General features: G+C 38.5%; 1 protein-coding gene across 1 annotated transcript in view; it reads left to right on the top strand.

The window, feature by feature from the left end:
* The window catches only part of dnah5 (dynein, axonemal, heavy chain 5), a 104,832-nt gene that overhangs the window by 29,910 nt on the left and 48,774 nt on the right, over positions 1 to 26,148 (top strand). The window contains exons 42-62 of the mRNA XM_055013727.1: positions 420 to 527; positions 674 to 861; positions 1,655 to 1,849; positions 2,180 to 2,314; positions 2,484 to 2,591; positions 3,463 to 3,616; positions 4,611 to 4,757; positions 8,187 to 8,428; positions 8,784 to 8,960; positions 9,597 to 9,801; positions 9,982 to 10,124; positions 12,510 to 12,644; positions 12,978 to 13,100; positions 13,363 to 13,576; positions 13,958 to 14,181; positions 17,591 to 17,789; positions 17,888 to 18,060; positions 18,488 to 18,618; positions 22,367 to 22,520; positions 24,926 to 25,193; positions 25,995 to 26,118. Of these exons, the coding sequence (XP_054869702.1) occupies positions 420 to 527; positions 674 to 861; positions 1,655 to 1,849; positions 2,180 to 2,314; positions 2,484 to 2,591; positions 3,463 to 3,616; positions 4,611 to 4,757; positions 8,187 to 8,428; positions 8,784 to 8,960; positions 9,597 to 9,801; positions 9,982 to 10,124; positions 12,510 to 12,644; positions 12,978 to 13,100; positions 13,363 to 13,576; positions 13,958 to 14,181; positions 17,591 to 17,789; positions 17,888 to 18,060; positions 18,488 to 18,618; positions 22,367 to 22,520; positions 24,926 to 25,193; positions 25,995 to 26,118 (3,547 nt within the window). The remainder of the gene's footprint in view (positions 1 to 419; positions 528 to 673; positions 862 to 1,654; positions 1,850 to 2,179; positions 2,315 to 2,483; positions 2,592 to 3,462; positions 3,617 to 4,610; positions 4,758 to 8,186; positions 8,429 to 8,783; positions 8,961 to 9,596; positions 9,802 to 9,981; positions 10,125 to 12,509; positions 12,645 to 12,977; positions 13,101 to 13,362; positions 13,577 to 13,957; positions 14,182 to 17,590; positions 17,790 to 17,887; positions 18,061 to 18,487; positions 18,619 to 22,366; positions 22,521 to 24,925; positions 25,194 to 25,994; positions 26,119 to 26,148) is intronic.

Here is a 26,148-nt window from a genome sequence, read left to right as displayed (position 1 = left end):
AACACCTGGATCGTGCCTGAACAACATGTCACCAACGTGGCAGCAGCATGGCATCATGAAATTATCAAGCTGTTCCAAGATTAAAGTCAATGGTTGCCAAATAATTAATGGGTTGAAGTGGAACAAGAAAAAAAATCCTGGTACATCATTTTATTTATTTTTTAATTTTCATAAATCTGGTTTTTAAAAAAAAAAAAAAAAAAAAAAAAAAAAAAAAAAAAAATATATATATATATATATATATATATATATATATATATATATATATATATATATAGTTTTACCTTCCAGATGTCATAGTATTTGACAGCTCAGGCAGCTCTCCAAGCTTAAAGGCCAAAATGTTATCACGTTTTCTGTTGGCATAAAAGTTGCTGCATCTCCGTTTAGGATGTGAGAAATATACCTTTTGTTGTTAGGAAAGACTGAGACCACAAAGGACATGGGTCGCTGTTTGGGAAAGTATGTTGTGGTCTTCAACTGTTCTGACCAGATGGACTTCAGAGGGCTGGGAAGAATATTCAAAGGTAAGGATCGCAAAGAAAAATGATGCTGTGACATTCTTGCCAAAAAAGTGGCACAAACAAAAACATATGTTCAATTTTTATGAAATTTTTTGATTGAAAAGGTAAATTGAAACACAATGACCATAAAGCTGCATGTGTGATTTCAGGTCTGGCTCAATCTGGTTCTTGGGGCTGTTTCGACGAGTTCAATCGCATCGACCTCCCAGTTCTGTCCGTGGCAGCCCAACAGATTGCAATTGTTCTCACCTGCAAGAAGGAACGTCGTAAAAACTTTATCTTCACCGATGGAGACAATGTGGATATGAACCCAGAGTTTGGCATCTTTCTTACCATGGTCAGTGACACAACAAGACTAATATCTAAAGATTCATGTGTAGAAAGTGCCATCACTTAATTATTTATTTGATCGATCAAAGGGGATGCAGGGGAGAATGAAATATGTGTCAACTGCTAAATCTGTTGTATAAAGTTTCTGGGTGGTACACCTGCATATATACATCCATGTGCATAAACATAACAAGAACCTTTACTTAGTTTTTTTTATTTATTTATTACAAGCAAAAACATTGTTCTTTTTATATAAAGAACATGCCATACATCTCAAAATTTTTTAATATTTAATGAGTGCACATAAAAGGAATTGACCTGAACCACATCTTATTTTACAAGTCAGTTTTCACAATATTAAACACAAGGGTCTGCTTCTTATTAATAGTATTAGCCTGCGTTCAGCATAGTTAGATCACTTTATCTCCTTGGCTCAGTTGATGTCCCAAGGCAAGTAATTAAACAGAGAACAGCTGAATAATTCGCTGAGAGGTGAAAACTTTTTTTTTTTTTTTTTTACAATGTGTGTGTGTGTGTACACGTATGCATGTAAACACAATAATCAAAGGCAGGCTCTGTGGAACAGAGGGTCTTAGTCCACAGGGATCTAACTTACTGAAGGATAGAGTTTGCTTTTAGCTTTAATAACACTCCAGTATTAACTTCATCCACAATCATCTTATATAAAAACAAAGAGACTCTGCTGCGAGTGTGAATGTTGCAAATTCTACACATTTTAAAATGTTTTTCAGGTTTACTATAAATTTACAGATCCTGCTTTTGTTTTTATGTATAATTAGAACCCAGGTTATGCAGGTCGTCAGGAGCTTCCTGAGAACTTGAAGATCAACTTCCGCTCTGTGGCCATGATGGTTCCTGACCGTCAAATCATTATTAGAGTGAAACTGGCTAGCTGTGGGTTTATAGACAACATGGAGCTGGCTCGCAAGTTCTTCACTCTTTACAAGCTGTGCGAAGAGCAACTCTCCAAGCAGGTAAAAAAGAGAATTCTAAGGGCCCAATTTTAACCTTGCAAATGCAGTGACAAGTGCAAAGTGGTAGAACTTGGGTGCATGAAATGTGGATAAGATACTGAGTCATAACAGATCAGTGTGTTGCATGTAGAACTGTACTGAGTAAGTTTGTCTGTCATTTCAACATGATTTAATGACAATAAACACTCTAATCTCCAGTGCTGTAGATTTATCAACATGTGTGTTGTGGAAATTACTTAAAGATTTTTAAGTCTTTGGTTTACATCACCAGGTTTTACACGGCTCTCTGTAAATTTTAATTAATCTAAAATGTTACCTGTGATTGTCCAGGTTCACTATGATTTTGGCCTGAGGAACATTCTGTCGGTTCTGAGAACACTGGGAGCAGCCAAGCGAGCAAACCCCAGCGACACAGAGTCCACCATCGTCATGAGGGTTCTGAGAGATATGAACCTCTCCAAACTGGTTGGTCTAGTAGGAAACAGTAGAGCATCAAATAGACGAGATTTTTTAAGATGTTGCCATGAGGAAAGAATAAATCATTACACATAGAGCAGAATATCAGTGGTAGATTTCAGACAAATAATAAAGTTTGCTGGATTTTTTCAAATGTGTGTGCATGTGTGTTGGTTAGATCGATGAGGACGAGCCTCTCTTCCTGAGCTTGATTGAAGACCTCTTCCCAGGCATCCAGCTTGATAAAGCTGGCTACCCTGAACTAGAGGCTGCCATCGACAAACAGGTGGGAGGGAGTGAAGGATGATTTTGTGTTTGCAAGGAAGAGTGAAATTTCTGAGAAATCCAGTAGAATTCAGTGATGGATGATTAGAAGGAGAGAGAGCGTGAACAAGGACAGAGGAAACAATAAACAGAGGGTGAAAGAGGCTGAGTAAAATCAGCCAAAAGCCTAATGGACTGTGAGACCGCTGTATCTATTGTGTCACTCTTAAGAGCCTCAAGATATAACACCCAAAGGGATACAGATGGTGTCATTTAACATTTGTGAAGGACCGAACTTAAGAGTCTGTGGAAAACACAGAACAATGGATATAGAAAGTAAGACATGCACTAAAATGTTAGATCTGTAAATTACAGCTTTTTGTGCCTGTATAGCATTATATGGCTATACTCCTGCAGTATGCCTGTCTTTGTGTCTCTGCATGCACCTTCGTTAAATATGTATGAACCTGTGTGTGATTCTGTCAGTATAGTATGTCATACTGTGCTAATGGTATTATCAAGAACACAACATTGTACTCAGTATAGTATAAAAATAGTAGTTACAGTAAATATAGCTGGTAGGGATTCTCAGTGATATCTGGATGTCATTAGTGTGGGTTTGTCAAGGCTTTATGGTGAAATATCGCTGTAATCTGACAGTTTCTATTTTTTTATATGTATATAATTGAAAAACATTTTCTGTTTGTTATGTCTACATCTGACAGTGGGTTTTCACAGTAAGAGTAGGGATAATAATCGAGTTAATATATCGACATCTGCAGTCTACCTAAAAGAGTTGCAAATATCGGTACAGCAGTTTTAGTTAAAAACCAATATGATGAATTTCTTTTAGTTGGAACTCCAAATACCTGTTCCTACTCCTGCTCCCTCAGGTTGAGGACGCCGGTCTGATCATTCACCCTCCCTGGAAGCTAAAGGTCATCCAGCTGTTTGAGACCCAGAGGGTTCGACACGGTATGATGGCACTGGGACCCAGTGGGGCTGGAAAGACAACCTGTATACACACTCTGATGAAAGCGATGACAGGTGGGATTTGTTACATGTTTTAAGATGTAAGCTCTGAAAAAGAGAGATAAAATTTCCAATAATTTGACCAATGTTGAATGTTGGGTGTCCGTGTTCACAAAGAGATGAAAATGGGAATTAAATGTGACACTTCACAAATCAAGAAAGTAGTGTTTGATGTCATAATGCTTTCATCTGTTACTCAGTAGATGCAAATTTGTGAACAAAACTCCAGAACAATACATGATAAAAATTTCTTACCACCATGCTTAAATCATATTATGTAGATAAGTGGAATAGATCTTTGCATAAATTTGCATACTGGATAATAAGGAAAGACTGGTTTCCCAGAAATTGCCACATTGATTCTGCCTTCACATGACTCCAGTGAAGACAGAAACTTGTTCAATACTTTTCTTAAACCGAAAATACAGTGTGGAAAGCAGGCCAGCAAATACAGATGATCAATATCAGGAACAAACAGGTTAGCAGACAGAGGAGCAGAACAACATCAGGAGCGAGAATGAAGCAGCAAGCTGATTGGAAACAGGAGAGGTGGACGTGGGAGTCAGGAACAATGATTTCTAAAGCTTCTTGTCACTTTAAGATGAGTTCAAATTGGTAGAATATATGCAATATACAAAGACAAGACATGTTGGTGTAAAAAGGATGGTTGGTATGAAAACTCGAGATCAAAACAACAGAAACTTTATACTTCAACCATAGGTATCCTACTAAATAGATATCTGATTCGATTTTTTGTGTGCTTTGCTGCATAAATCTGTATATTACTGAGGTATAATAGATAATTTTTTATACTTCTGTTAGCATCCTTGGTGACAATCTGCTGGCTCTCTCAGCGTTCATGATCTTTGTCATGAAAATCCTGGCAGAACATGAGGCAATCCAAGTGCCTCTTGTTGCGTGCATATTTTTGTATGGATATATTGACGTGATATAAGATATACTTACTTTGCAAATGCATAAAATGCCTGTCGGTGTCTTCTTCTCGCAGAGTGTGGTCAACCTCACAGAGAGTTACGCATGAACCCTAAAGCCATCACAGCACCTCAGATGTTTGGTCGGCTGGATGTGGCAACAAACGACTGGACTGATGGCATCTTTTCCACGCTTTGGAGAAAAACCCTGAGAGCAAAGAAAGGTCAGAGAAGTTTCATACTCAGCGTTAGTTTTGTACTTGGACACAATTATGCTTAAAGTCCGTAATGGATAAGTGCAGTTCACTCTGTAATCACCCAGTTATCCAGAAAATTACGCCACTTAAACATGATAAAACAGTAATTTTCAATCCTTATTTTTATTAGTTTCTACATTATAAAACAATACTGGTCCACAGGAAAATAAACAAAAGATATAATGGCTGATTAAGTAGCAACTGAGGATTCTTGGTTTCACAACGGCACCCTCTCAACATCAAATGAAGAGGGAAATCTGAGAGGGATGATCCTTGTTCAGACAAAAACGACTTCTCAAATGAGTTGTGCTGGTAATCTGAGATTTCTCATGTTCCATTTTTCTTTGGGAACATTGAGAACATTAAGAATACCAGTTCAAGTATGTCATTATGTTACAGAGAAATACAAATGTCTTGGAACATCCTTAGTTCAAAGCCGAACCAATAGCTGCTTTATCTTTCTACTCAGTCCTAAGCTGATGCTCATTAAAAATGCATGGGTGCAATTATATGAATATACATTACAAGTGTTTGCTTTTATGTGTCAAAATATGCATCAGATGTATTAGGTATATGTTCTAATACTGCTGTGCATATCTTTGAGACGGATGAGCTCCGTATGTTTGCGTTTGTGCTTTTGCTTTCTGTTTATCTTTGCAGCTTGTTGCTTTAAATAGTTGCTTTTGAATTAAATGCTCTACAGAAACATATGCTGTGATTCAACTGATGCAGAACCAGCATTATATGTGACTTATTCATTTTAGTAAAACGCTAATTACATTTTTAAATTGTATGGTGCCAAATCACAACATATGTGAACTCAAAGCACTAGTAGGGTCAAGACTTAAAGAGAGATACCCATCAATTTTCCATTGAGCGAAGCACATGGACACAGTGGGAATGGAAAACTCCCTTTAAGAGGAGGAAACCATGCAATAGTGGCATATAAATACATGGGAGTAAAGGAGAGGTGCTTAGAGCATCTTGGGAGGTCCCCCAGCAGATGAGGCCTAATGCAGCATAACTAAGGGATGGTTCAAGGTCAGGGTTGAACTAAAGGCTTTACAAAGTAGGAACGTTTTTAGTCTAATCTCAAAGGTAAAGAGGGTGTCTGTCTCCTGATCCCAAACTAGGAGCTGGTTCCATAAGAGAGGAACCTGATAGCTGCTGGCTCTGGCTCTCATGCTACTTTTAGAAACTCTCAGAACCACAAGTGAGTCTTCAGTCTGAGACTGAAGTGCTCTGTTGGGATAATATGGTGCTATGAGGCCGTTAAGATGTGATGGAGGTCAGTCGTTACTGGATTTGTGTGTAAGGAGGAAGATTTCGAATTCTTTAGAGCGAGCCAATCCAGTGAAGGGGCTATGGGAGGAATGTGATCTCTCTTGCCAGTTCCTGTTAGGATTCTCTCTGCAGCATTTTGGATTAAGGAGGCTTTCCTGGGAGTTACTGGGATATCCTGATAATAAGGGGTTACAATAGTCCAGCCTAGTAATATGAAATACATAGACTGTTTTCTCAGCATCACTCTGAGACAAGATGTTCTCATTTTGACAACATTGCACATGTGAATAGACTTGTTTTATAAGTGAGTTGAAGGATATATACTGGTCAAAAATAACATAAAGGTTCATCACAGGAGGGCTCGATGCAAACGCAGTGGCATCTACAGTGACTATATGGTTCAGTAATGTATTTCTGAGATGCTTTGCCTGAATTTAGAAGTAGAAAGCAAGTTCCATCTTCATAGATAAACATAGGTGGGTGTTATCTCCATAGCAATGGAAATGTATGCAGTGTTTTCCAGTAATATTGCCTAATTTGCATTGGAAGACAGTAGCTCTACCTACTGCAGTTGTTGTTTTGTGACTGTGTATTAGAGTAATAATTAAAAACTGAAAATGTTTGCTTTTCAGCAACTACTCATTGCTACATGTTGCTTTAATCATGAAGGTGACACTGTTTTTCACTACGGATCTGTATGAGGCAGAAAATATACTGGGAATCCCCTCATGTGTGTCCCTGGAAATATTTGATGAGGCTTGTTTTTTTTGCTTCTGTAGTAAGTTATTTGAGAGAACAACATTAAAGAAATGTATCTGAAACTTATTCAGCCTGCTTTGAAAATATGTCCATCATCTCATCACAGAGTAACCATCAAACAATGCAACTGGAATCTAACTTTAGATAGGGCTGTGCCTTTAAAATGTCAAAGGGAGGAGGAGGAGAGGAAAAGGAAAGAGGAAAGAAAAAAATGAGAATGTATTTCAGTCTGCACACACATAAAGACATGATGTAGTTGCACCTCCCCACCCCTTTATTTGGTCCAGAATGGTGTTAATTACCATGGCATGCTGATGAATAATAATTTGCTAATCACAGTGTTGCATTGATTGACTTGATATGTACAAAATATTTTAATCAGAAAGTATAATAATTTTGACACCAATCCTTTCTTTTAGGTTATCTAATATCTCTCCTATAACCTAGGCACAGGCAGACCACTTCAGTTGCTGAACGTCTGTGAATCAATACGCATCTATTTACCATTGGTTCTTAAATGCCTCATATTGTAGACTGCTGCAGTGTACTCAGACGTGTGACCAAAAATTGAATTGAAAAGAATGAAATAAGGACTTCTAAGGTCAGATAAGGTAGATGGACTCTTTTTCACTTAGGGGAGTTTTCTATGATCGGAGCACAATTTACATATCAGTACCATAGTCGATCCTGTTTACAGAGTTTTGGAAACCAAAGTCATGATTGTGACCAGTTTTCATTTATTTTTGCAGCCCCAATACTGTGTTAGCTATTGCAATTAAATGTGTTGCTTTTTCTTCTTCACTGGGTCAGTTGGTGTCTCCCTGCCTGCTCTTGCACTCCTTATTATAGGAAGTCTGACCTCTTTCTCTACACCAGCCTTCTCCTCTTTCTCCTCCTTTAGTTTTTTGAATAATCAGCTACAGAGCTCTTTATCTTTGGGACACACAACTGCTGAATAGCTTGTTTCATGCATCAGTCAGACAGAGTCTGACAGAAGGCAGGACTGAGAGAAAGAAGACGCAATTACAAATCTGTCTGCTGCTTCAGCACCATGGACAGTACCATGGATTTATTAATACACACCACAGTTACTAATGTTTCAGACTTATAGATGAGAATTTATCTTGCACAGACCTCAGTCAAGTGAAGGCTCAGTGATTCAGGCAGACAAGACTAGCGTGTTGAACTAAACCACCCCTCTGCCCTGCACGCTCTCTTTTATTAGGATATGGACGGGTTGGATGACAGGCTAACAAGGTGGATTCTGTTTTGTTATTTTGCTAACAAGGGGTAGCATGTCCACTCAAATCACCCACTGCTTGTAATAAACTGTTACTGTTTTTTTTCCCTCAGGAGAGCACATCTGGATAGTCCTGGATGGACCTGTTGATGCCATCTGGATTGAAAATCTGAACTCGGTTTTGGATGACAACAGAACTCTTACGCTGGCTAATGGAGACCGGATACCAATGGCTCCCAACTGCAAGGTGGTTTTTGAGCCACATAACATTGACAACGCCTCTCCAGCCACCGTCTCTCGCAACGGCATGGTGTTCATGAGCTCCTCTGTGCTCAACTGGAGCCCCATACTGGAGGTGAATGAGCTACATATCTTATTCCCTATACTGATATTTAAATTTGCAGTGTTCATGGTATAGTTTGACAGTATGCACCTGAAAATAACACAGATAACAATACATGGAGCTGCTTAGCAATGGCAATAAACACGGACACTTTATTCTATCTACATTAAAAATGCTGGAAAAGGACAAATAATTCACGCTTAAGATTCGGGTGAAGCTAGTCATTCCTACAAGATCCTGGAAGAAGCTAAAAATAAACATCACATAACTGGGCTGTGGCCTTGTTAAGAGCACATACACACCATGTTATCTGACACTAATGCAATTCATGTAATCACAACTAACGGCGGTGACATGCTGCTCTCAGGGCTGGTTGAAGAAATGCTCTCCCCAGGAGGCAGAAATTCTGAGGGAGCTCTTCTCCTCCTCCTTCTCTGACCTCTACCGCTTCAGTGTGCAGTCATTGGAGTTCAAGATGGACATGCTGGAGGCCTTTGTTATCATGCAGTGCATAAACATGCTGCAGGGACTCATACCACCCAAGGTGAGAGTACAGCTGGTCTGGATTTCTATCCACATTTACTGACTCCACAGAATATGTTGTATATTTTATTGATAAAGTTGTACAATCATACTGCCAAGAAAGAGTAGCTGCGGAGGTGAAAGGAGAAATCTATATTGATTGAAAGCATTTAAATTTTTCTTCTGTTCCAAACGGCTGCAAGCGACTTGAGAAAACATTCTTCTGGCAGGAACAGTAAGAACAGGAAGTGTTGCTCCTTTCTAAGGTCATTATAGGTGAATCCGTCATTATAACAGCAGTTATTCTAATTAGTAGTATTTAGTTAAAGCAGAACTCAATAATTGAATATCTCTATTTTAGAAGAAACCCAGCTTATTTGATGCAGGGCCCATGAAACTATACCCGCACTTATGGAGGTTCCCTTGTAGACATCTTTTTCTAAAACCTTATGAGATGTTATTTGTGTTTATTTGTGCTGCATAAACTGGAAGCCATCTATGTTATTTTTGTGTTTAAGCCAGTCTTTTGCCTTGATTAAAAAGTGATAACTCTAACGTGTTTATTTTCCTACATTTTTCTAACTCTTGATGTGTTCATCTTCGCTTTCAAGTTTGGTTTTGGATCACTTCTTCATGTAAAATATTTTTCCCTCTACAGGAGCATTGTGGTGAATTGTCCAGAGAGCACCTGGAGCGGCTCTACGTCTTCGCCCTCATGTGGAGCACTGGAGCTTTACTAGAACTTGAAGACCGGAGGAAGATGGAGATCTGGGTCAGAGGAAACGACAGTATCTGTCTAAACCTGCCAGACATCGCACCTCACAGCGAGGACACTATGTTTGATTACCATGTCACATCAGATGGTAAATGTGCAATTATAAACAGATACAGGACAAGGTGCACTTTGTTTTAGAATCATATGTACTCTGATCAAATCACGCAGTGATATGCAGAAACGTCTCTCGCATTGAAAGATTACATGGAAGCATCGCTGTCATGTTTTTGTGCTTTTTCTTTTTTAATGTATGCACATTATCTTCCAGGTCATTGGGTCCACTGGAGCACCAGAGTGGAGGAATACGTTTACCCGTCTGAAATCACCCCAGAATATAGCTCCATCCTGGTCCCTAATGTGGACAATGTTAGAACAGACTTCTTAATTCAAACCATCGCCAAGCAGGGCAAGGTGAAGTTACCAGCATTAGTGGTGTATGTTTGTGTGATGCCTTTGTATACAATATATATCATATTGTATAAAGTATATGTATGGAAAATGGAATGGAAAAATCCACTACAAATCTGTTGGACACTTTGTTAGTGATTTTCAAAGTCTCTGAATCTGTACTGGGAGGTTGGAACACTTTGCTTCTGACAGACCTTCCCTTATTTGATGTTGGATTGGATGATTATAGTGAAGAAATTGTCCCTTAGGTGTTCAGCTGGTTTGAGATTTCTTGATTGCTAAGACCATAGCCTATGATTGCAATCTTTTTCATACTCATTAAACCCCCCACAGCACCGGATCGCTTCACTGTAGGGGTCAAACATTCAGGCCTGCAACCTTCTCCCGATTAAGGCCACATTTGCACTTGTCCACTTGTTGAGAAATGGGATGAAGGATGAATCATTTGAACAGGCTGTGTTTTTCCATGTCTCTGTAGAGAATGCATATGCTTAAATGCATGTTAGTCTTTATAATGAAGGGTTTGCGTACTGCAGCCCTACTATAATAACTGTCTTTTTTTTATATTCAGAGAGCTGTTCTTGCTGTAACATTTACAGTCACCTTAGGAAGAGTTGCTCTTCTGTTTATTTCTCAAATATCACACTAATGCACAAACATCACAGCCATCAAATGCCGGCCATAACCCTATTTACTCATACCTTTCCCATAGATCTAAATGCAAAAGACATTCTAAGTCTTTTTTTTTTTAAGTCTTTGTGACTGAAGCTCCTGCCACCTGTGCCCCAACAATGAACCCTCTCTCTGAGTCACGTCCATCTTTTCTTTATGTCATTTAGATGAAATATTAGAATCAACTGGGTGTTTATCCATGCCACAGAGCATTACTCAGTGTGAATTCCTTAAGCAAAGCACCTGTCAGGAGACTTCTGCATCCGTTGTGTTTCTCATTTATTCAGGTTTGCCCCTTAATTTGTCACCTGTCTGTATATAGATGCTACATTCAGAAAAGAAATGCCATAGTTTCATGTCTCTGGCTGTAGTTTTGATATACGGGATGTTTTTATTTGATGACAGACTACCTCATGCTTCAAGTAACACTTAACCAAAATTAAGCTGTAAACAGGATCATTCAGTATATACACTTCCCTCTTCATAGCTTTTTTAAGACTTATTTTAAAGGTTTAAAGAGCTTGCAGCCATTTAATCACTTCTAAACTCAATGTATGATGCTTCCTGAATACAGCTGAGTAGACACACATGCAAACACTTCAGTTCAATAACACAGCAGCAGGGGTGGACACAGCATGACTCTATTTAGAAATTAGATTAAGATGCAGTGCTCAGTTTTCTCTTTAGAAGTCCATCTAATGCTCCACCATCTAGTATTCATCACAGTGTGTTTGAGTGTATTTCTGTGTGTATGTTTTGCTGTCTGTTTGGATCATAATCCCACAATAAGAGGAAGTAGGTGTGTCTGTACACAGGCGGGGTGAGATTCTGGTTAGTTCCATTTATTGTAGTAGCTGCTTTAATTCCATTTACTGTTAGTGGCTCAATTTGATTAGCTTTTTCTACAAGCTGATGGATATAAATTCTAAACTAAAATGTCCTGACTTAATTATGGTGGACAGACAAGCCAGGCAGCCCAAGCAGTATTAATATTTTAAAGATATTTTGGGAGGAATTTGAGTTTTTATTGCAGTTGACCTGAAGAGGCGGGGCCGCCATGCTGCAAACTGTACCATACTAAACTGAGAATCAATGCTCTTTGGACAAACCTATTCTGTACTCAAATAGTTGTATTAAACCCAAGCGGCAATATTATTAATTACCTCCCACAGGCTTTATTATTTGTGCAGGTGATGCCATGTGATGCTCCCATTAAAAGACTATGTTGTTAGATTAAAGCGCTGCACATTATGGACTCATATGTCACTTCTTACCAAACTTTTTTGTGAAGATTTTGCTGTTGCAAGTACAAGCCTATGCCATAAGTTGAGGTTATGATTTAATAAATTGATCTTTAACTGGTTAGGATAATAAATAATTTGAAGTAATTACTCATTGCTATCATATTTTAGCATTTATATATAAGACAAAAGTCTCAAGGCTACTCACAAATGTCTCTTTCTTATCCTATCTCCCTCTCTTTTGTCTGTGTCCTAAAAATTATACAATGCTTATTAAAACTGAGGATAAGGACACAACAAACACATTTTAGGTTAACAGTCAAGCTCAGCAGAATAACTAATGTCCATCTCAGGTTGATGTCACTTTATTCGTCATGCTAACATATAACAGGAAGCTATACAGTATTATCTTTGCATACAGATTTTTCTCTTTAAGTGTACTCAGCTAATGAGAAATCTATATATTTTGTTAAAGGCGGTTTTGCTCATCGGAGAACAAGGAACAGCAAAAACAGTCATCATCAAAGGCTACATGTCAAAGTACGACCCTGAGACCCACGTAGGAAAGAGTCTCAACTTCTCCTCTGCTACCACACCACTCATGTTCCAGGTAGAGCAAGAAAACCAGCTTTTTTTTTCTCTTAATCAATTCAGATGTTACACCTCGGTGCTCACTTTCTGCATTTTTGTCTGATGTTGGATCCTCTACAGATTGTGTGTGTGTTACCTTTTCATGACCTCGTGTAATACTGATGATTGATTAAACATGTTCAGGTCAGAGGGAGGGCCGCTGCCTTCTGCCTGTACACGGCTAAGCTCCACATTGATCAGGCTGTCACACGTGATTACATCTTGGTGAAACATAACACGTGTGTTCTTTCTCCCTCGTGTCTGTTGTCTTTTGCAGCACCATATGTAATTTCTCGCTGTTATTTTCTTTTAGAGGTCGGTCGAGAGCTACGTGGACAAGAGGATGGGAACCACTTATGGACCTCCTGCTGGGAAGAAAATGTCCATTTTTATAGATGATATCAACATGCCTGTAATCAATGAGTGGGGAGACCAGGTTTGATGTCTCTAGTTGTCTTTTGTCCAAATATCCACAAAAAGATCATTTCAGAAATATTTATTTTGGATATTTTTAATTTATCTGTTCGATTAACAACCTTAACCATTTGATGCACAAAATGGAAAATGGGTATCTCTTGATCCATGTTGTGCATCAAAGGGTTAATTAAATCATGCAGTTAAATAATATGATGATAGCAACAGAGAAATCCATCCACAAACAAACCTCTTCTTGATTCACTTTTTTGTCTTCCTCATAGGTGACTAATGAGATAGTCAGACAGCTGATGGAACAGAATGGGTTCTTCAATCTGGAGAAACCAGGAGAGTTCACCAATATTGTGGATGTTCAGTTCCTGGCAGCTATGATTCATCCAGGAGGAGGCCGTAATGACATTCCTCAGAGGCTGAAGAGGCAGTTCTCCATCTTTAACTGCACTCTGCCCTCCAATGCTTCCATAGACAAGATATTTGGTGAGTAATACAGAGTCAATATCATGTGTCAGGAACCTGAGCCTGTACAGCTAAATCTGGAACATTTACATAATGAACCCAAAGGCTTAAGTGAATTAATGTGTTTAAAAAAACAAACAAAAAAAATGTGTGCACTTCATGGGTGTATGTTAAATGCTGTGTCAAAAAGTAGATGGTAAATGTGTGTTTTCCAATATTCATGATTATTCAGTGCCAATTTGGTAAAACACCATGAATGCTGAAGTGAGACAAGGACAATAATAATGAAAACTACTACTCCCTTATATGTTTCTGCTGCAGTGACAAACTGATAAATCACCCAATATAAAATATTATACATTCGATCAAAATTTATAACTAATCCTGTATCGACCTTATCAGGTGTGATCGGTGAGGGCCACTTCTGTGCACGTCGTGGTTTTACTGAGGAGGTTCAGATCACCGTAGCTCGCTTGGTGTCTCTGACCCGCCACCTCTGGCAGCTGACAAAGGTCAAGATGCTTCCAACTCCTGCAAAATTCCACTACATCTTCAACCTGAGGGATCTGTCCAGGGTCTGGCAGGGCATGCTCAGCACCAGTGCTGAGGTGGTCGACTCTGTCCAGGTGAGTTTTAATGTTTTATATTAACCTGATTTCTGAAATGATATGTTATTAGGAAAAATGGAGAATATGTCAAGTTTTCTGCTGAAGAAACAACAGGGCTGAAGGGCTTTAACAAGGTAGATTGTACATGTCAAAGAATTCAGACAGTGGAAGTGGCAGCAGTGAAACAGGATGACAAAACTATAGCAAGGTGCTTCCTTGAATCTAAAATAATTTAATCAAACATTCAGCTGACAAGGAGTCTATATTAAATCAGCCTACGTAAGTCTTGAACCATGTTTCGAACTGCTTCATCAATCAAAATGCAAAAAAAACCCCAGTCTTATTTAATTATACACTCCAAATATGCCAACCATACTTTTACAGTAACCAAGTTACTCCAGTGCTTTAATCTGATTTCTATCAGTAATTAGGTTTTGTGCATGTAAATAGAGCATAGCGAGAAGCACAGCAAAGTGGCACAGAGTAACACAGCAAAGTGTGGTGCAGAACTGTGTGTTGGGCTGGTGCAGAAAGCTTGGCAAGGTGATAAAAACCCTGCTCATATTCATTCATTCATTCATTCATTCATTTATGTTTAAAATGGGACAATTCGTATTAATGTACAACAACAAACGATAACAGTGGACATAACAGACAAAAGCTGAGATATCAAGGCAGCTACCGAGCAATAATTAATTTACATTTGCACATGATTATATTGCAAATATCTCTTTGTTGCTATTGCACATATCCCTCTACATTATTGCACATTGTCATACTACACTTATCCCTCTGTCACTATAACATAAGGGTCCACTACATGTATCCCTCTGACACGATTACATTTAATTGTATTGCACATATCCCATTGTCACTATTGCACATAATGATATTGCACATTTCTCTTAATCACTATTGCACATATCCCCGTCTACATAACATATAATTACCCTATACATATCCCATCTAACATTATTGCACATATCCCATTATCACCATCGCTCATAATCCTTAAACACTATTACATATGGCTATATTGCCGAAGCCCACGTCTACACATTTAAAACAAATTACACAGAGTCTTCAGGGACGAGCCCAATCAATGGCAAACAAATTTACACAGTATTATGATCAATCAATCAATCAATCAATCAATCAATCAATCAATCAATCAATCAATCAATCAATCAATCAATCAATCAATCAATCAATCAATCAATCAATCAATCAATCAATCAATCAATCAATCAATCAATCAAGATTTATTTATAGAGCACTTTACAACTCCAAGATAGTTATCACAGTGTAATGATTTTATAATCTGTACTCTAACACACTGAGTCCTTGAAGAAATATAGGAGTTAATCCAGTTCAGGGCATTCACTGAAAAGTTAAAATAGGATAGTTTGGTCAACAATATCTGATGGTTCACAGTATCAAATGCTTTCCTAAGATCAATAAAAACAGCCTCAATAATGCCCCCTGTGTCCAACCTGGATTTTAAATTTTCCAGAAAATAACAAACAGCCGTCTCAGGGGAATGATGTTTTCTAAAACCAAATTGCATTTGGTGCAAGTTGTATGGACTGTTATTTAGGTGTTTTACAATCTGGTCAGCCACTATTTTTTCCATTATCTTGGAAACTGCAGGAAGTATAGTTATAGGTCTGTAGTTCGCGATTGTTGCTGGGTCACCAGATTTGAGGACCGGTGTGACAACAGAGCTCTTCCATGGCTCTGGAAAAACCCCTTCAAGTATAGAGTTATTACAGATAATTGCTAATGGTGCTGTAAGAGATTGCTTAGGTTTTTAATAAACATTGTGTCCAAACCAAATGCGTCTTTGGCCATAGAGCTTCTGAGTCCTCTAATTATCTTATTGATCTGAGACTGTGTTACTGTGCAAAGATTAAAAATTGGTGCGGCCGTGTTCAGAGGAACTGGCCAGAGTTGGTGTGGCAGTGTTGGATGCTCCGTAGCTGCACTACCCATAACCAGAAGTAACAAGTTGTTAACTTGCCGCTGCTGGGCTATAAACCCTTGGCAAGGTCCCGCTGGGTGAGCCGTTCTTGTGCTAACTATGTCCGGATGTAGGACACCATCAACCTGAAGGGCTGTACATCCAGATCCACTGTGGTGTGATAGTGGCCCAGGGTTATGCACCAAGTCTTGAACAGAGTCGATAAAGTAATTGTTCAGAACTGTCGCAATATCTCACGGGTCCTGTATTACTATGTCCCCCAGCTGTAACTCCCTAATTTCTCTGCTTTCTGCATGATGTCCTGTCAATTTTTTAATATTTGTCCAGATTTCTTTTGCATTTCCTCTTGCAGTATCTATTATAGCAATAAAAAAATTTGCCTTTGCGGCTCTAATTTCCTTCACAACTTTGTTTCTAAGAGAGGTAAAGATCTGTCTGTCATTACATAGTTTTGTCTTGAGCCATTTTTTTAGAGCAAGATCTCTATGTTTCATCAACAATCGTATGCTATCATTTAACCAGGGTAGGTGATTCTTTTTTGATGGTTTTACTTTAGTTTTTTTAATAAACTTAGACACTGTTTTTTGAATTACAGTCATAAATGCACTACAGTTGTCAGTGACACACTGCTGATCAGTAGGAGATTAAGAGTTCCCAAGTATGGTCTGGTTATGACAGACTGTTCATGTTTACCTGCGGGCGGCTTGGCATTGCCATCGTCTAGTACTTTAGCAAATAGAATGTGCTGACTCCATTTGGCTGGGTACAGAGTTAGTTTGTCCCTTGTTCTTGGGCAGTTTAGACTCAGTAGAAGATAAAAGGTTACAAAAACAAAAAAACAAGTATACTGATAACAAAGACCGTTATTGTATTGGTTATGTTATTGTATGACTCCATTATATATTATGGTGCAGTGTATATGCAGTATTGGAGAGAGATTCAAATGAGGGAAGAATAAAAGAGAAACAGGTCAACATTTGAAAATCTGGCATTGTAAGCTCATTTCTTGCTGAGGTGACCAATTCCCCACTGGTTTGCACTGAATAATTCAATACAGTGAAATGCATCTTCTACCTCAGGCTGTCCAGAATGTAGGCAAGCATGCTGAACATCCCTGCCGAGGCTGCCAACACAACTCAGACGACTTTAGACTATGTAAGGCAAAACCAGAATCAATCGATTAAACCGCTCAACCGGAATACAAGGATAAACAACATACATTTATGAAGAGGAATTACAGCCTAAGAAAATAATCCATTGTGTTGCTGCTCAATGAGTTTTTTTTATTTGTATCAATCTGTTTCTTTAAACATCCTCATCAATATTGCACCGTAATTCCATTAAATAACAAAACAGTTTCTTCCCTTCAATACTATTTGTTACATACCCTTCTACAAAAAAAATATTCTTGTATTAAAACATTGACCCAAAAACACCATTTTCCAGGTGTTGCTGGCACTTTGGAAGCACGAGTGCCAACGTGTGATAGCAGATCGATTCACCATCCCTGATGACGTGGAATGGTTCAACCAAGCTATGGCAAAGCTGGTGGGAGAAGAATTTGGCGAGGAGCACAAGAATATAGTGGACTATGGAGTAGAAAGATACTTTGTTGACTTCTTACGAGATGCTCCTGAGGCTACAGGTAGCAGGGAATCAAAAATAAGAAAAATCTTCAGTGTTGTAGTTTTCTCTTTGATTTGTAATGGGAAAATTTTAATGTAAAATCTTCTTCCTTCACAGGGGAAGAGCCAGAAGATTCCGACTTTGATTTGCCAAAAGTGTACGAGCCTATTGAGTCATTTGAGAGTTTAAAAGAGCGTCTGAACATGTTCCTGAGCCACTACAATGAGAGCATCAGGGGTACTGCCATGGACATGGTCTTCTTTCAGGATGCTATGATACATCTGGTCAAGGTACTGTGCAGATGTTTTATCATTTTTATACAAGTGTGATCAAAGAAATGGCAAAAATAGGAAGAATAGATTTAGAAAGTTTTATGTTTTACAGAGTAGAACATAAAATATTATTAAAGGGTAAGCATGTACTCAAGGCATCATGGCTCAGGTGTTACCAATAAAATGGCCTCACATTCAACAAGCACAAACATTTCAGTCATGCTTCTGGCCACTTGCAAAAATGATGTGGTCCTTTTTTTTGTTAAATAACTGAGCTTTTTTCCCTTTCTTCAAAGATTTCAGATATGCTCAGACAACCTTCAAGTCCCCAAAAATGTTTAAATTTTAGATTACATAACATGTAACTTGTGTAGCTTTTAAACTAATAGAGGATTTTGCTTATTTTATCCAAGTTTTGCGTCTGTGTTCGGCTTTATGTGTGTAGGTCTCAAGGATAATACGAACTCCTGGAGGTAACGCCTTGTTGGTGGGTGTTGGAGGTTCTGGCAAACAGAGTCTGACCAGACTGGCCTCATTCATAGCTGGACACAAGATCTTCCAGATCACTCTCACACGGTAACGTTCACACACGATAATTACAATGTTTACATGCTTAATTATAACCTCATGATGATACCAAATATCTATTATGATCAGTGTTGTAAGCTGTGAAACACACAGATTGTGGACAGTGAGTACTGTCATTTTGGACCTAAAAAACAATTTCCTAGGTCCTTTGGAAAAGTCTCATTTATCATTAACTATCCACCCCAACTATATCTTCAGGATGTAATTTTTTTATGGTCCATGAATAATGACAAATCAGAGGCTGTTAATTGTTACATTTATTAATGCAAATATGAATCCCCATAGAATAACTAAAAATAAGCAGGTCCACCCTGTAAATTTAAAATTTAAGCCAACATGCTTTTTTTGTACAGTATGAATATTGAGTATGAATATTGTATGGTATCGCTGCCATTTGAGAGAGATTCATTATTCATCATTCTGGAGCAGCAGGCAGCATGAATTAATTGCTGTTCCATGATACATTGTAAAAGAAATTGAATCAGATTGATATTAATTGTGTGATATCTTGGCAGCTCTGCCCCCTCTTCATCTGATTCTTCTCTGTGAAACAATATCTCTGCTTCCTGGGAGACTCTTTGCAGTGAAATTGTAAAAAAAAAAAAAAAAAAAAAAAAAAAGCTCTGCTTTGCGTTAACTGTGTCATTTTTCTCTGCCTGCTCTGTCCTGCACTTTGTCTTCTTCATTGTTCTGCCTCATTGTGGCCTCTATCTCACTCTCCCAATATGGCAAATGTTTTTTTTTTTCCCTCAATCCCCCAGTGCTTTTCTCACCATCGTATTTCCCATCGGCAGGTTTACGTGTTTGCTATTAATATGAATGAACCTCGTGTTTCTCTTCTTGGTTTCACAGAGATCTCTGGAGAAAACTGCACTTCCATTGTGCGTCTCCTTCCATCTTTTTCATCTTGTCTTCTCTCCAACACACAAACACAAACAGCTGACTTTTCCACTCACGTCTTCTTTTCATGCAGACTCAGTTCTGTTCTCATTCTCTGCATCGTAAACCTTCTCATTGTTTTCATGCAAACAGTCTGCTTGAAACTTTGCCATCTTAACACTGCTATGCTCTTACTAGATATTTATCTTTTTCATGCATTGAGTTATTTTTCATTTAAATGTTTTCCTATGCGATACACTCTTTTGTGTATTCACAGAAGCACTCACCGTTGCAGCAGCCCTGAGTGGTTAGCAGTCATAATGTCTGTGTAAAGGCTTGTCTAACACATCACTTGTCGTTCTGTCAGCTTTTCTCACATGACAGACCAAGCTGCCTTTTTCTTGCATCAAGTGTGGAAACCATCGTAACTGTCTTCAGGCTGACATGGTTTGCAGATGCTACCAGTCAGTCTTCCTTCACCATTGGCAGGTTTCTCTGTACTCTGACCTGTCCACCTAATGGGGACCTTTTCCCCATTATCTTTACTGATTTTACCCAGAACAAATAATCATTTGTTTCCATGAACATCTAGAAAGGAGCACTTAGAAGTAGATTACACTTAAAACCCAGGTCTGAAAAGTTAACAAGGCTACCTCCTACCCTCCCAAAATTAAATAATACACTTTTTTTTTTTAAAGGACAGGAAAAGATAAATGAGGACATTTTATTAAATTAATGGACATATTAGTTGGGATACAGGTATATTCCAGGTCAGAGTACAGCTGGGTGGCTCTTAAATTAGTACCCTGCAGAGGGCCACTTTTATTTTCCCAGATGTTTCCACCATCTGTGCCACGTCTATTCTCTTTATATAGGCTATGGAGGGGCCCCAGATATTTTGAAAGAGTGATGAAATATGTAATATTTTTTTGTAATGGCAAAGTCCTGGTTTACTGTGAAATCCATCTTTCAAGGCTTAGCCTTCCACCCTTTTTCCACAATAGAACTTTGACTCTTTTAGTCAATAACAAGCTTAACTCTGAAAACAATTGTCTTTTTCCAATGTTAAAGTTAGTTGGGCACATGTCCAATAACAAGAGATTTGGGTATAGTGGTATTTGTATCAGCAAAATATCCTGATGAATGCTGTCTCACAGCTGACTTTTACAAGCTAGTTAACTCATTATTTTGGCTAATCCAGATAAGTTCATGACACCACCAGCCTGGTGTCTCCTCCCTGCATACCCTCCATCAGAGCTCTCTATATAATACTTTCCCTACTTTTAGCACTAAATGGATCCCAAGCGGCCTCCCATCGTCCTCCTGTGGGAACAAAACTTTCAATAAAAATATACATGCAAAGGTTGCCGTATGTGTCTGAGGCTAGGACCCAATTAAGCTGCAATAAAAAGCCTGGCTCATACAGTCACTGTGCTCAGTTTACTGTGCAGAGCCTCCTTCAAACACTAAGCAGACCAGCATCTCAGACCAGCAACCTTGAGAATAATCCCCAATGGGAGGTTCAGTACCAGGGCTCAAAGCTAAATAGGCTGGCCGAGATGCTTTCATTTTGTGTTATGATGAGAAATAGGAGTAAGTTGATGATTACTTGTCTTTGTCAGGTGGGCATGATGAAGATGATCTTTTCCTTGCCCAGATTTCTAATTGTCTTTGTGCTGGTAGGAGGCTCCACCACATCGATCCAGCCAATACATGCACAACATGTGCGAAAGGACAGCAGAGAGGCTAAAATACTGTCATGTACTGTCCCAGTGGAGGCTTCTTGTTCCTGCTAGGAGGAAGAAATTAGCTCAGTGGGAAATCCCATTCTTTGGCACTATAAAAGCAGTGGCTGAATATGAACCCAATTCATGCTTTGCACAGTTATTTGGAGAGAACAATTTGTTTCAGTGAAGTGGGGTATTTGTTTTTTGTTCTTACAGGCACAAACCAAACAGACATTGCTATTACATTAGCCTTCTACATCTCATTCCTTCAGCTTCCATCTGGATCGTTGGTATTTTTTTTACCAGGAAGTTTAGAGGGATCTCTGGCCAGGATGTCTGTCATCCTCCCTCATGTTTGTAAGATTTTCAAAGTTGGATGTTCTGTCTGGCAATACATGTACCATTGCGAGACATCACATTCAGTGCTCTGAGCTCCAGCCTCCTTGCTTAACCCCGTTTCTGAGAAGCAGAAGTGAAATATGTCCCCAGACAGACTTTCTAGTTGCTGGGTGAGAAAATGTGAGTTTGTTTTGAATAACGAGCGCCGCTGTATCTCATCTCACACAGATCTCATAGCTGTCAGACACTCAGGGTTCATGTCATGTTACACGTTTTTATTCGAATACGCAAAGATCATATATCATCGTGAGACATCCGACTGATGTTCATCAGAGAAACAAGATGATGAAAGTAACCCGAGGTTTCTCTCATGTTTTCATGCAACTAATCTCACCAATTATTCTTCCACTTTCACTGTAATTTATTTTTCATCTCCTTTTCTATAATTCATTCTAGTTCACACACAAAGACCCAGATGGACACAAAATGTAGGAAATTTTTCTCTGTCAGCTGTTAAGGCCAGAAATGAATCAGCACTTTTAACTTGAAAATGTGATACTTTTAAATGTATACACACACAGCTCTATTTAAGTAATACAGGTTTTGCTGTTTGAGGATTTTATTGTGTTACACCAGACTGTATATTCATATTAAAAGTTTTTAGATTACTCTTCAAAATAGTTTAATCTTAGAAATATTGTAGAAGCCATTTATCTCTCAGAGAATTGTGTTTAGAGGAGAGAATCTGTGTCCATATTTACTTCACTTCATATTTTTTTGTTTTTTTCCAGCTCATACAACACAGCCAACCTGATGGATGACCTGAAGGGTTTGTACAGAACAGCCGGTCAGCAGGGAAAAGGCGTTAGTTTCATCTTTACTGATAATGAAATCAAAGATGAGTCATTCCTGGAGTACATGAACAACGTGCTGTCGTCTGGAGAGGTCAGAAGCTCACACATGGAAAAGAAACCCTAAAACACACATGCATGAAGGAATTAAACTGAAATTACCAAAAGCTCTCACAGTCTTTGAGTGAAACAAACATTTCATGGCTGTCATATCAAAACATTGACAGCAAAGAATCCCGAGAAGAGAAAACCATCAGGTCTTCTACCTCAGTTATAAACAGTTCAGTTTATATCCATTCAGTCAAATTAAAAAGCTAATTGCATTTTACTTGCCAATACGGTTGCTTGCATAATTATTTTCTCGTCGATTTAGATGTAATTAAAAGAAACTGTCATGATCAGATAGAGTCTCTGAACTGTAACTCTCTGCATTACAGCTGCAGAGTCCCTTTTTCCTGTTTTATTCCATAACACTCGGCAGCTTCAAGGTCAAGTGCCACTGTTTGCACATTTCTCTGCTGCAGACCCAGAATAATCCACTGTACTGGATCTGGTGGCTGTGGTGTTACCAAGGCAAAAAGTCATTTCTTCAGCAATTTTCTTTGCTCTTTTATTTACCAAGCTCTCTGCCCTTGTCTTCTACCTCTTCTCCTCCTACTCTCACATATTTTCCTACTCTCTCCTTCCTTTTTTTGTGCTGTCTCTTACCATTACCACTCATCTTTTCCTGTTTTCTCCCCTGTGTTGTTCGTTCTCCATTTTTCCTCATTTTCCCCATTTGTCTTCTTCTGTGAGTGCTATTACTATAGTGGTTCCATTCTCATTTTCAGTGTCTGTTCCTGTGACCATCCACACTTTGTTTTTCCCTTGGTTATTTATCATCCTTATTCATTTTTCCTTTACATCTCATCTTTAGATAATCTGGTTCCACCTTCCTGCTTCTTCTTATCCTCCTATCTCGTGTTTTCTCTTCTTCTGCTTGTGCTTTTCTTCTCATTCCTACTGCTTTAGTTCATATTAATTACCTTATCATCACAAATGCCATTATAGTAAAAAATAAACGAACCAGAGAATAGCATAGTATGTAACATGGACTTCGAATGTAATACATTTTCTCTTGTTTTTCAGGATGTCCTTTGTTTCTGCTTTATCCAGTATTACATAAATTCAATCTGATGCCGAGGTTTTTCCTTTGTTTTTTTTCTGCTTTTCTGGTTTGGGTATGTAGTTATTTCTTTTTTTATTCCTTATTGCTGATGTGAAGTTAATAGTAAGAGTGATAACACCTGCATGAGTTGTTAATCCTTCTGTTATTGAAGAAGCACATATACTGAAGCACTAATTTGCAAATTTACCACACAAATTTCATATTATTACTGTATTGTACTTCTAGCTGTAGTAAAACTATGCAGTATGTACTTCAATAGAACACACCTGGACTCATGTTTTTTGACATTTTATTGTCCTCTCACTCTTTTTTCCTTGGTTGTTTCATTATGCTTACTTTTTTTTTAAGTATAAGCACAGCCCTCAAACAGAACAATCACAGTTAACATTTTAACACTATGAGCAGCTGATGTTAACAATTAATTTGCTTTTTAAAGCCTTTTTTCTTTACACCTGTAACCGCTTTTCCTGTCTTTCCACTGTCCTTTTTCCTCATCTGTCGTTCCTATGCTCAGCTCCTCTTTTCTAAACTTTTTGTGTCCCATTGCTCCGTCTCCCCATCATGGTGGCATTACTATCCTCCTAGTCATCCTTATGTCTGTCTGCTCCTCTTTCACCTTTCCTCTACCTCGATTGCAAGATGACAATTTAAGCAGCAGCTGCTTTACCAGGGGAGGTAAATTGAAGCAGGGACCAGGGAAGAGTGGTGTTGATGTTTGGGTGTTATTAGTCTGCAGGTGAGAGACTTGTGTGTCGTGTTTGTGTGTGTTGGAGAGAGATGTTTTGGTGCAGTAGTGTTAGAATGACAGTCACAGAGGTGACAAAGATAAGAAACAAAGAGGAAGAGCGAGCTGTTAGTATGACGTTGTTGTTTATGTGAAAGAAACCCAGCAGATGGTTTGGAGGCATGCTGCTGCTGATTACTTCACCACATATTCCCCCAAGTCACACGGTCAGTCCCATTTCAGTTACATGAGCTCTTTCTTGCTAACTAGAGATTTAACAAAATGGCGCAAAAGCAATGTGAAAGAATGCCATTGGGTAAGCCTACTGCAGATATAATACTGCACAATAAGATGCTCAAAAGTGTTGAACCATGGCCAAAAGTTGATATAAATCAGCCAGTAGTAAACGTACAATGATTTAGTGTACATTTTCCAAAAAGGTTAAAGGGTGTTCAACCATAATTCTCTGGATCAACCCAAATTTTACACTTTATTAGCATTCAAGCTTTAAAATACACATATTCACGCATGCTAATACAAATAGATATTACTTTCTACTATTGTTATAATATTGTTGACATTAGTGGGTGTGTGTTTCTGTCTTCAGGTGTCTAACTTGTTTGCTCGTGATGAGATTGACGAGATTCTCAGCGATCTCATCCCCACCATGAAGCGGGAGTTTCCCAGACGACCACCGACCAATGAGAACCTGTACGAGTACTTCATGTCACGAGTCCGACATAACCTCCACGTTGTTCTGTGCTTTTCGCCTGTTGGGGAAAAGTTCCGCAACCGAGCGCTGAAGTTTCCAGCACTGATTTCTGGATGCACCATGGACTGGTTCAGTCGCTGGCCCAAAGACGCGCTTGTTGCAGGTACATTTAACAGACATTGCTCATTCATTTTTGGTCTGATTCTGTCTTATGCTGTTTCATTGAGAAGATTCCATTTAGATTGGCAGGTGTTATTTTTCTCAGAGCTCAGGGATATGGGATTAAACATTTAGTTATTACACAGTGAGCTCATTAAGAATGTTTCTGTAGTGACTTCTTATTACTGAATGTCACTTTAAATTTAGGACTTTCCAAGTTGTCTTTGTTTCAGTAAATCCCAGTAGCAAGACTATTGTTGTCTGTCATTTTTGTTTCTTTTCCTACAGGGCCTGCTTCAGGGTGTTGTTTAAAATGCTTTCCTTTCACTACACTGATATATACTTGTACATTACATACACAAAAGACTACGACAAGTCTTTATTTCTTTTCAGTTATTGCAAAGTTGTGTCTTTATCCTGGATGAAAAAACTAACTCTTTCTGCACACCTCTTGTCTTTTAGCCTGTTACCTTTATTTGAGAAAATGAATTGTGACAATCTCAATATTTTCCAATCATGTCCTTTCATTTGTGATTGTCTGTTCTGTGTTTCGTTGACTCAATTATGAGTATAACTCAGATGTTATAACAACAGATGCAGAAAATAATCCCTGATGTTCTAAGCAGTTAGTCCTTCCTGCTGGGAAAACAGGTCAGAATTTTTGACCAATGTAAGAGAGTATCTCAGATATATTTGTGTTTAAAGTTGACAGTTTGGTTATCAGAAAAAATTTCCCCTCTTCACTCTTTGTGTGTTTCTCCAGTTAATTATCTTCTTTTTCATTTCCTGATTTCCTGTCCTTCAGTTTCGGAGCACTTCTTGTCAGTCTATGACATCGACTGCTCAACCCAGGTGAAGAGTGAGGTGGTGCAGTGTATGGGCTCCTTCCAGGACGGTGTGGCTGAAAAGTGTGTGGACTACTTCCAGAGGTACAGTATTGTATTTAAGATTAAAGAGTG

This window comes from Amphiprion ocellaris, chromosome 9 (genome assembly GCF_022539595.1).
Source record: "Amphiprion ocellaris isolate individual 3 ecotype Okinawa chromosome 9, ASM2253959v1, whole genome shotgun sequence".
Taxonomy (NCBI): Eukaryota; Metazoa; Chordata; class Actinopteri; family Pomacentridae; genus Amphiprion; species Amphiprion ocellaris.
Note: the sequence above shows the minus strand (reverse complement) of the source record. Positions and strands in the feature narration are given on the sequence as shown.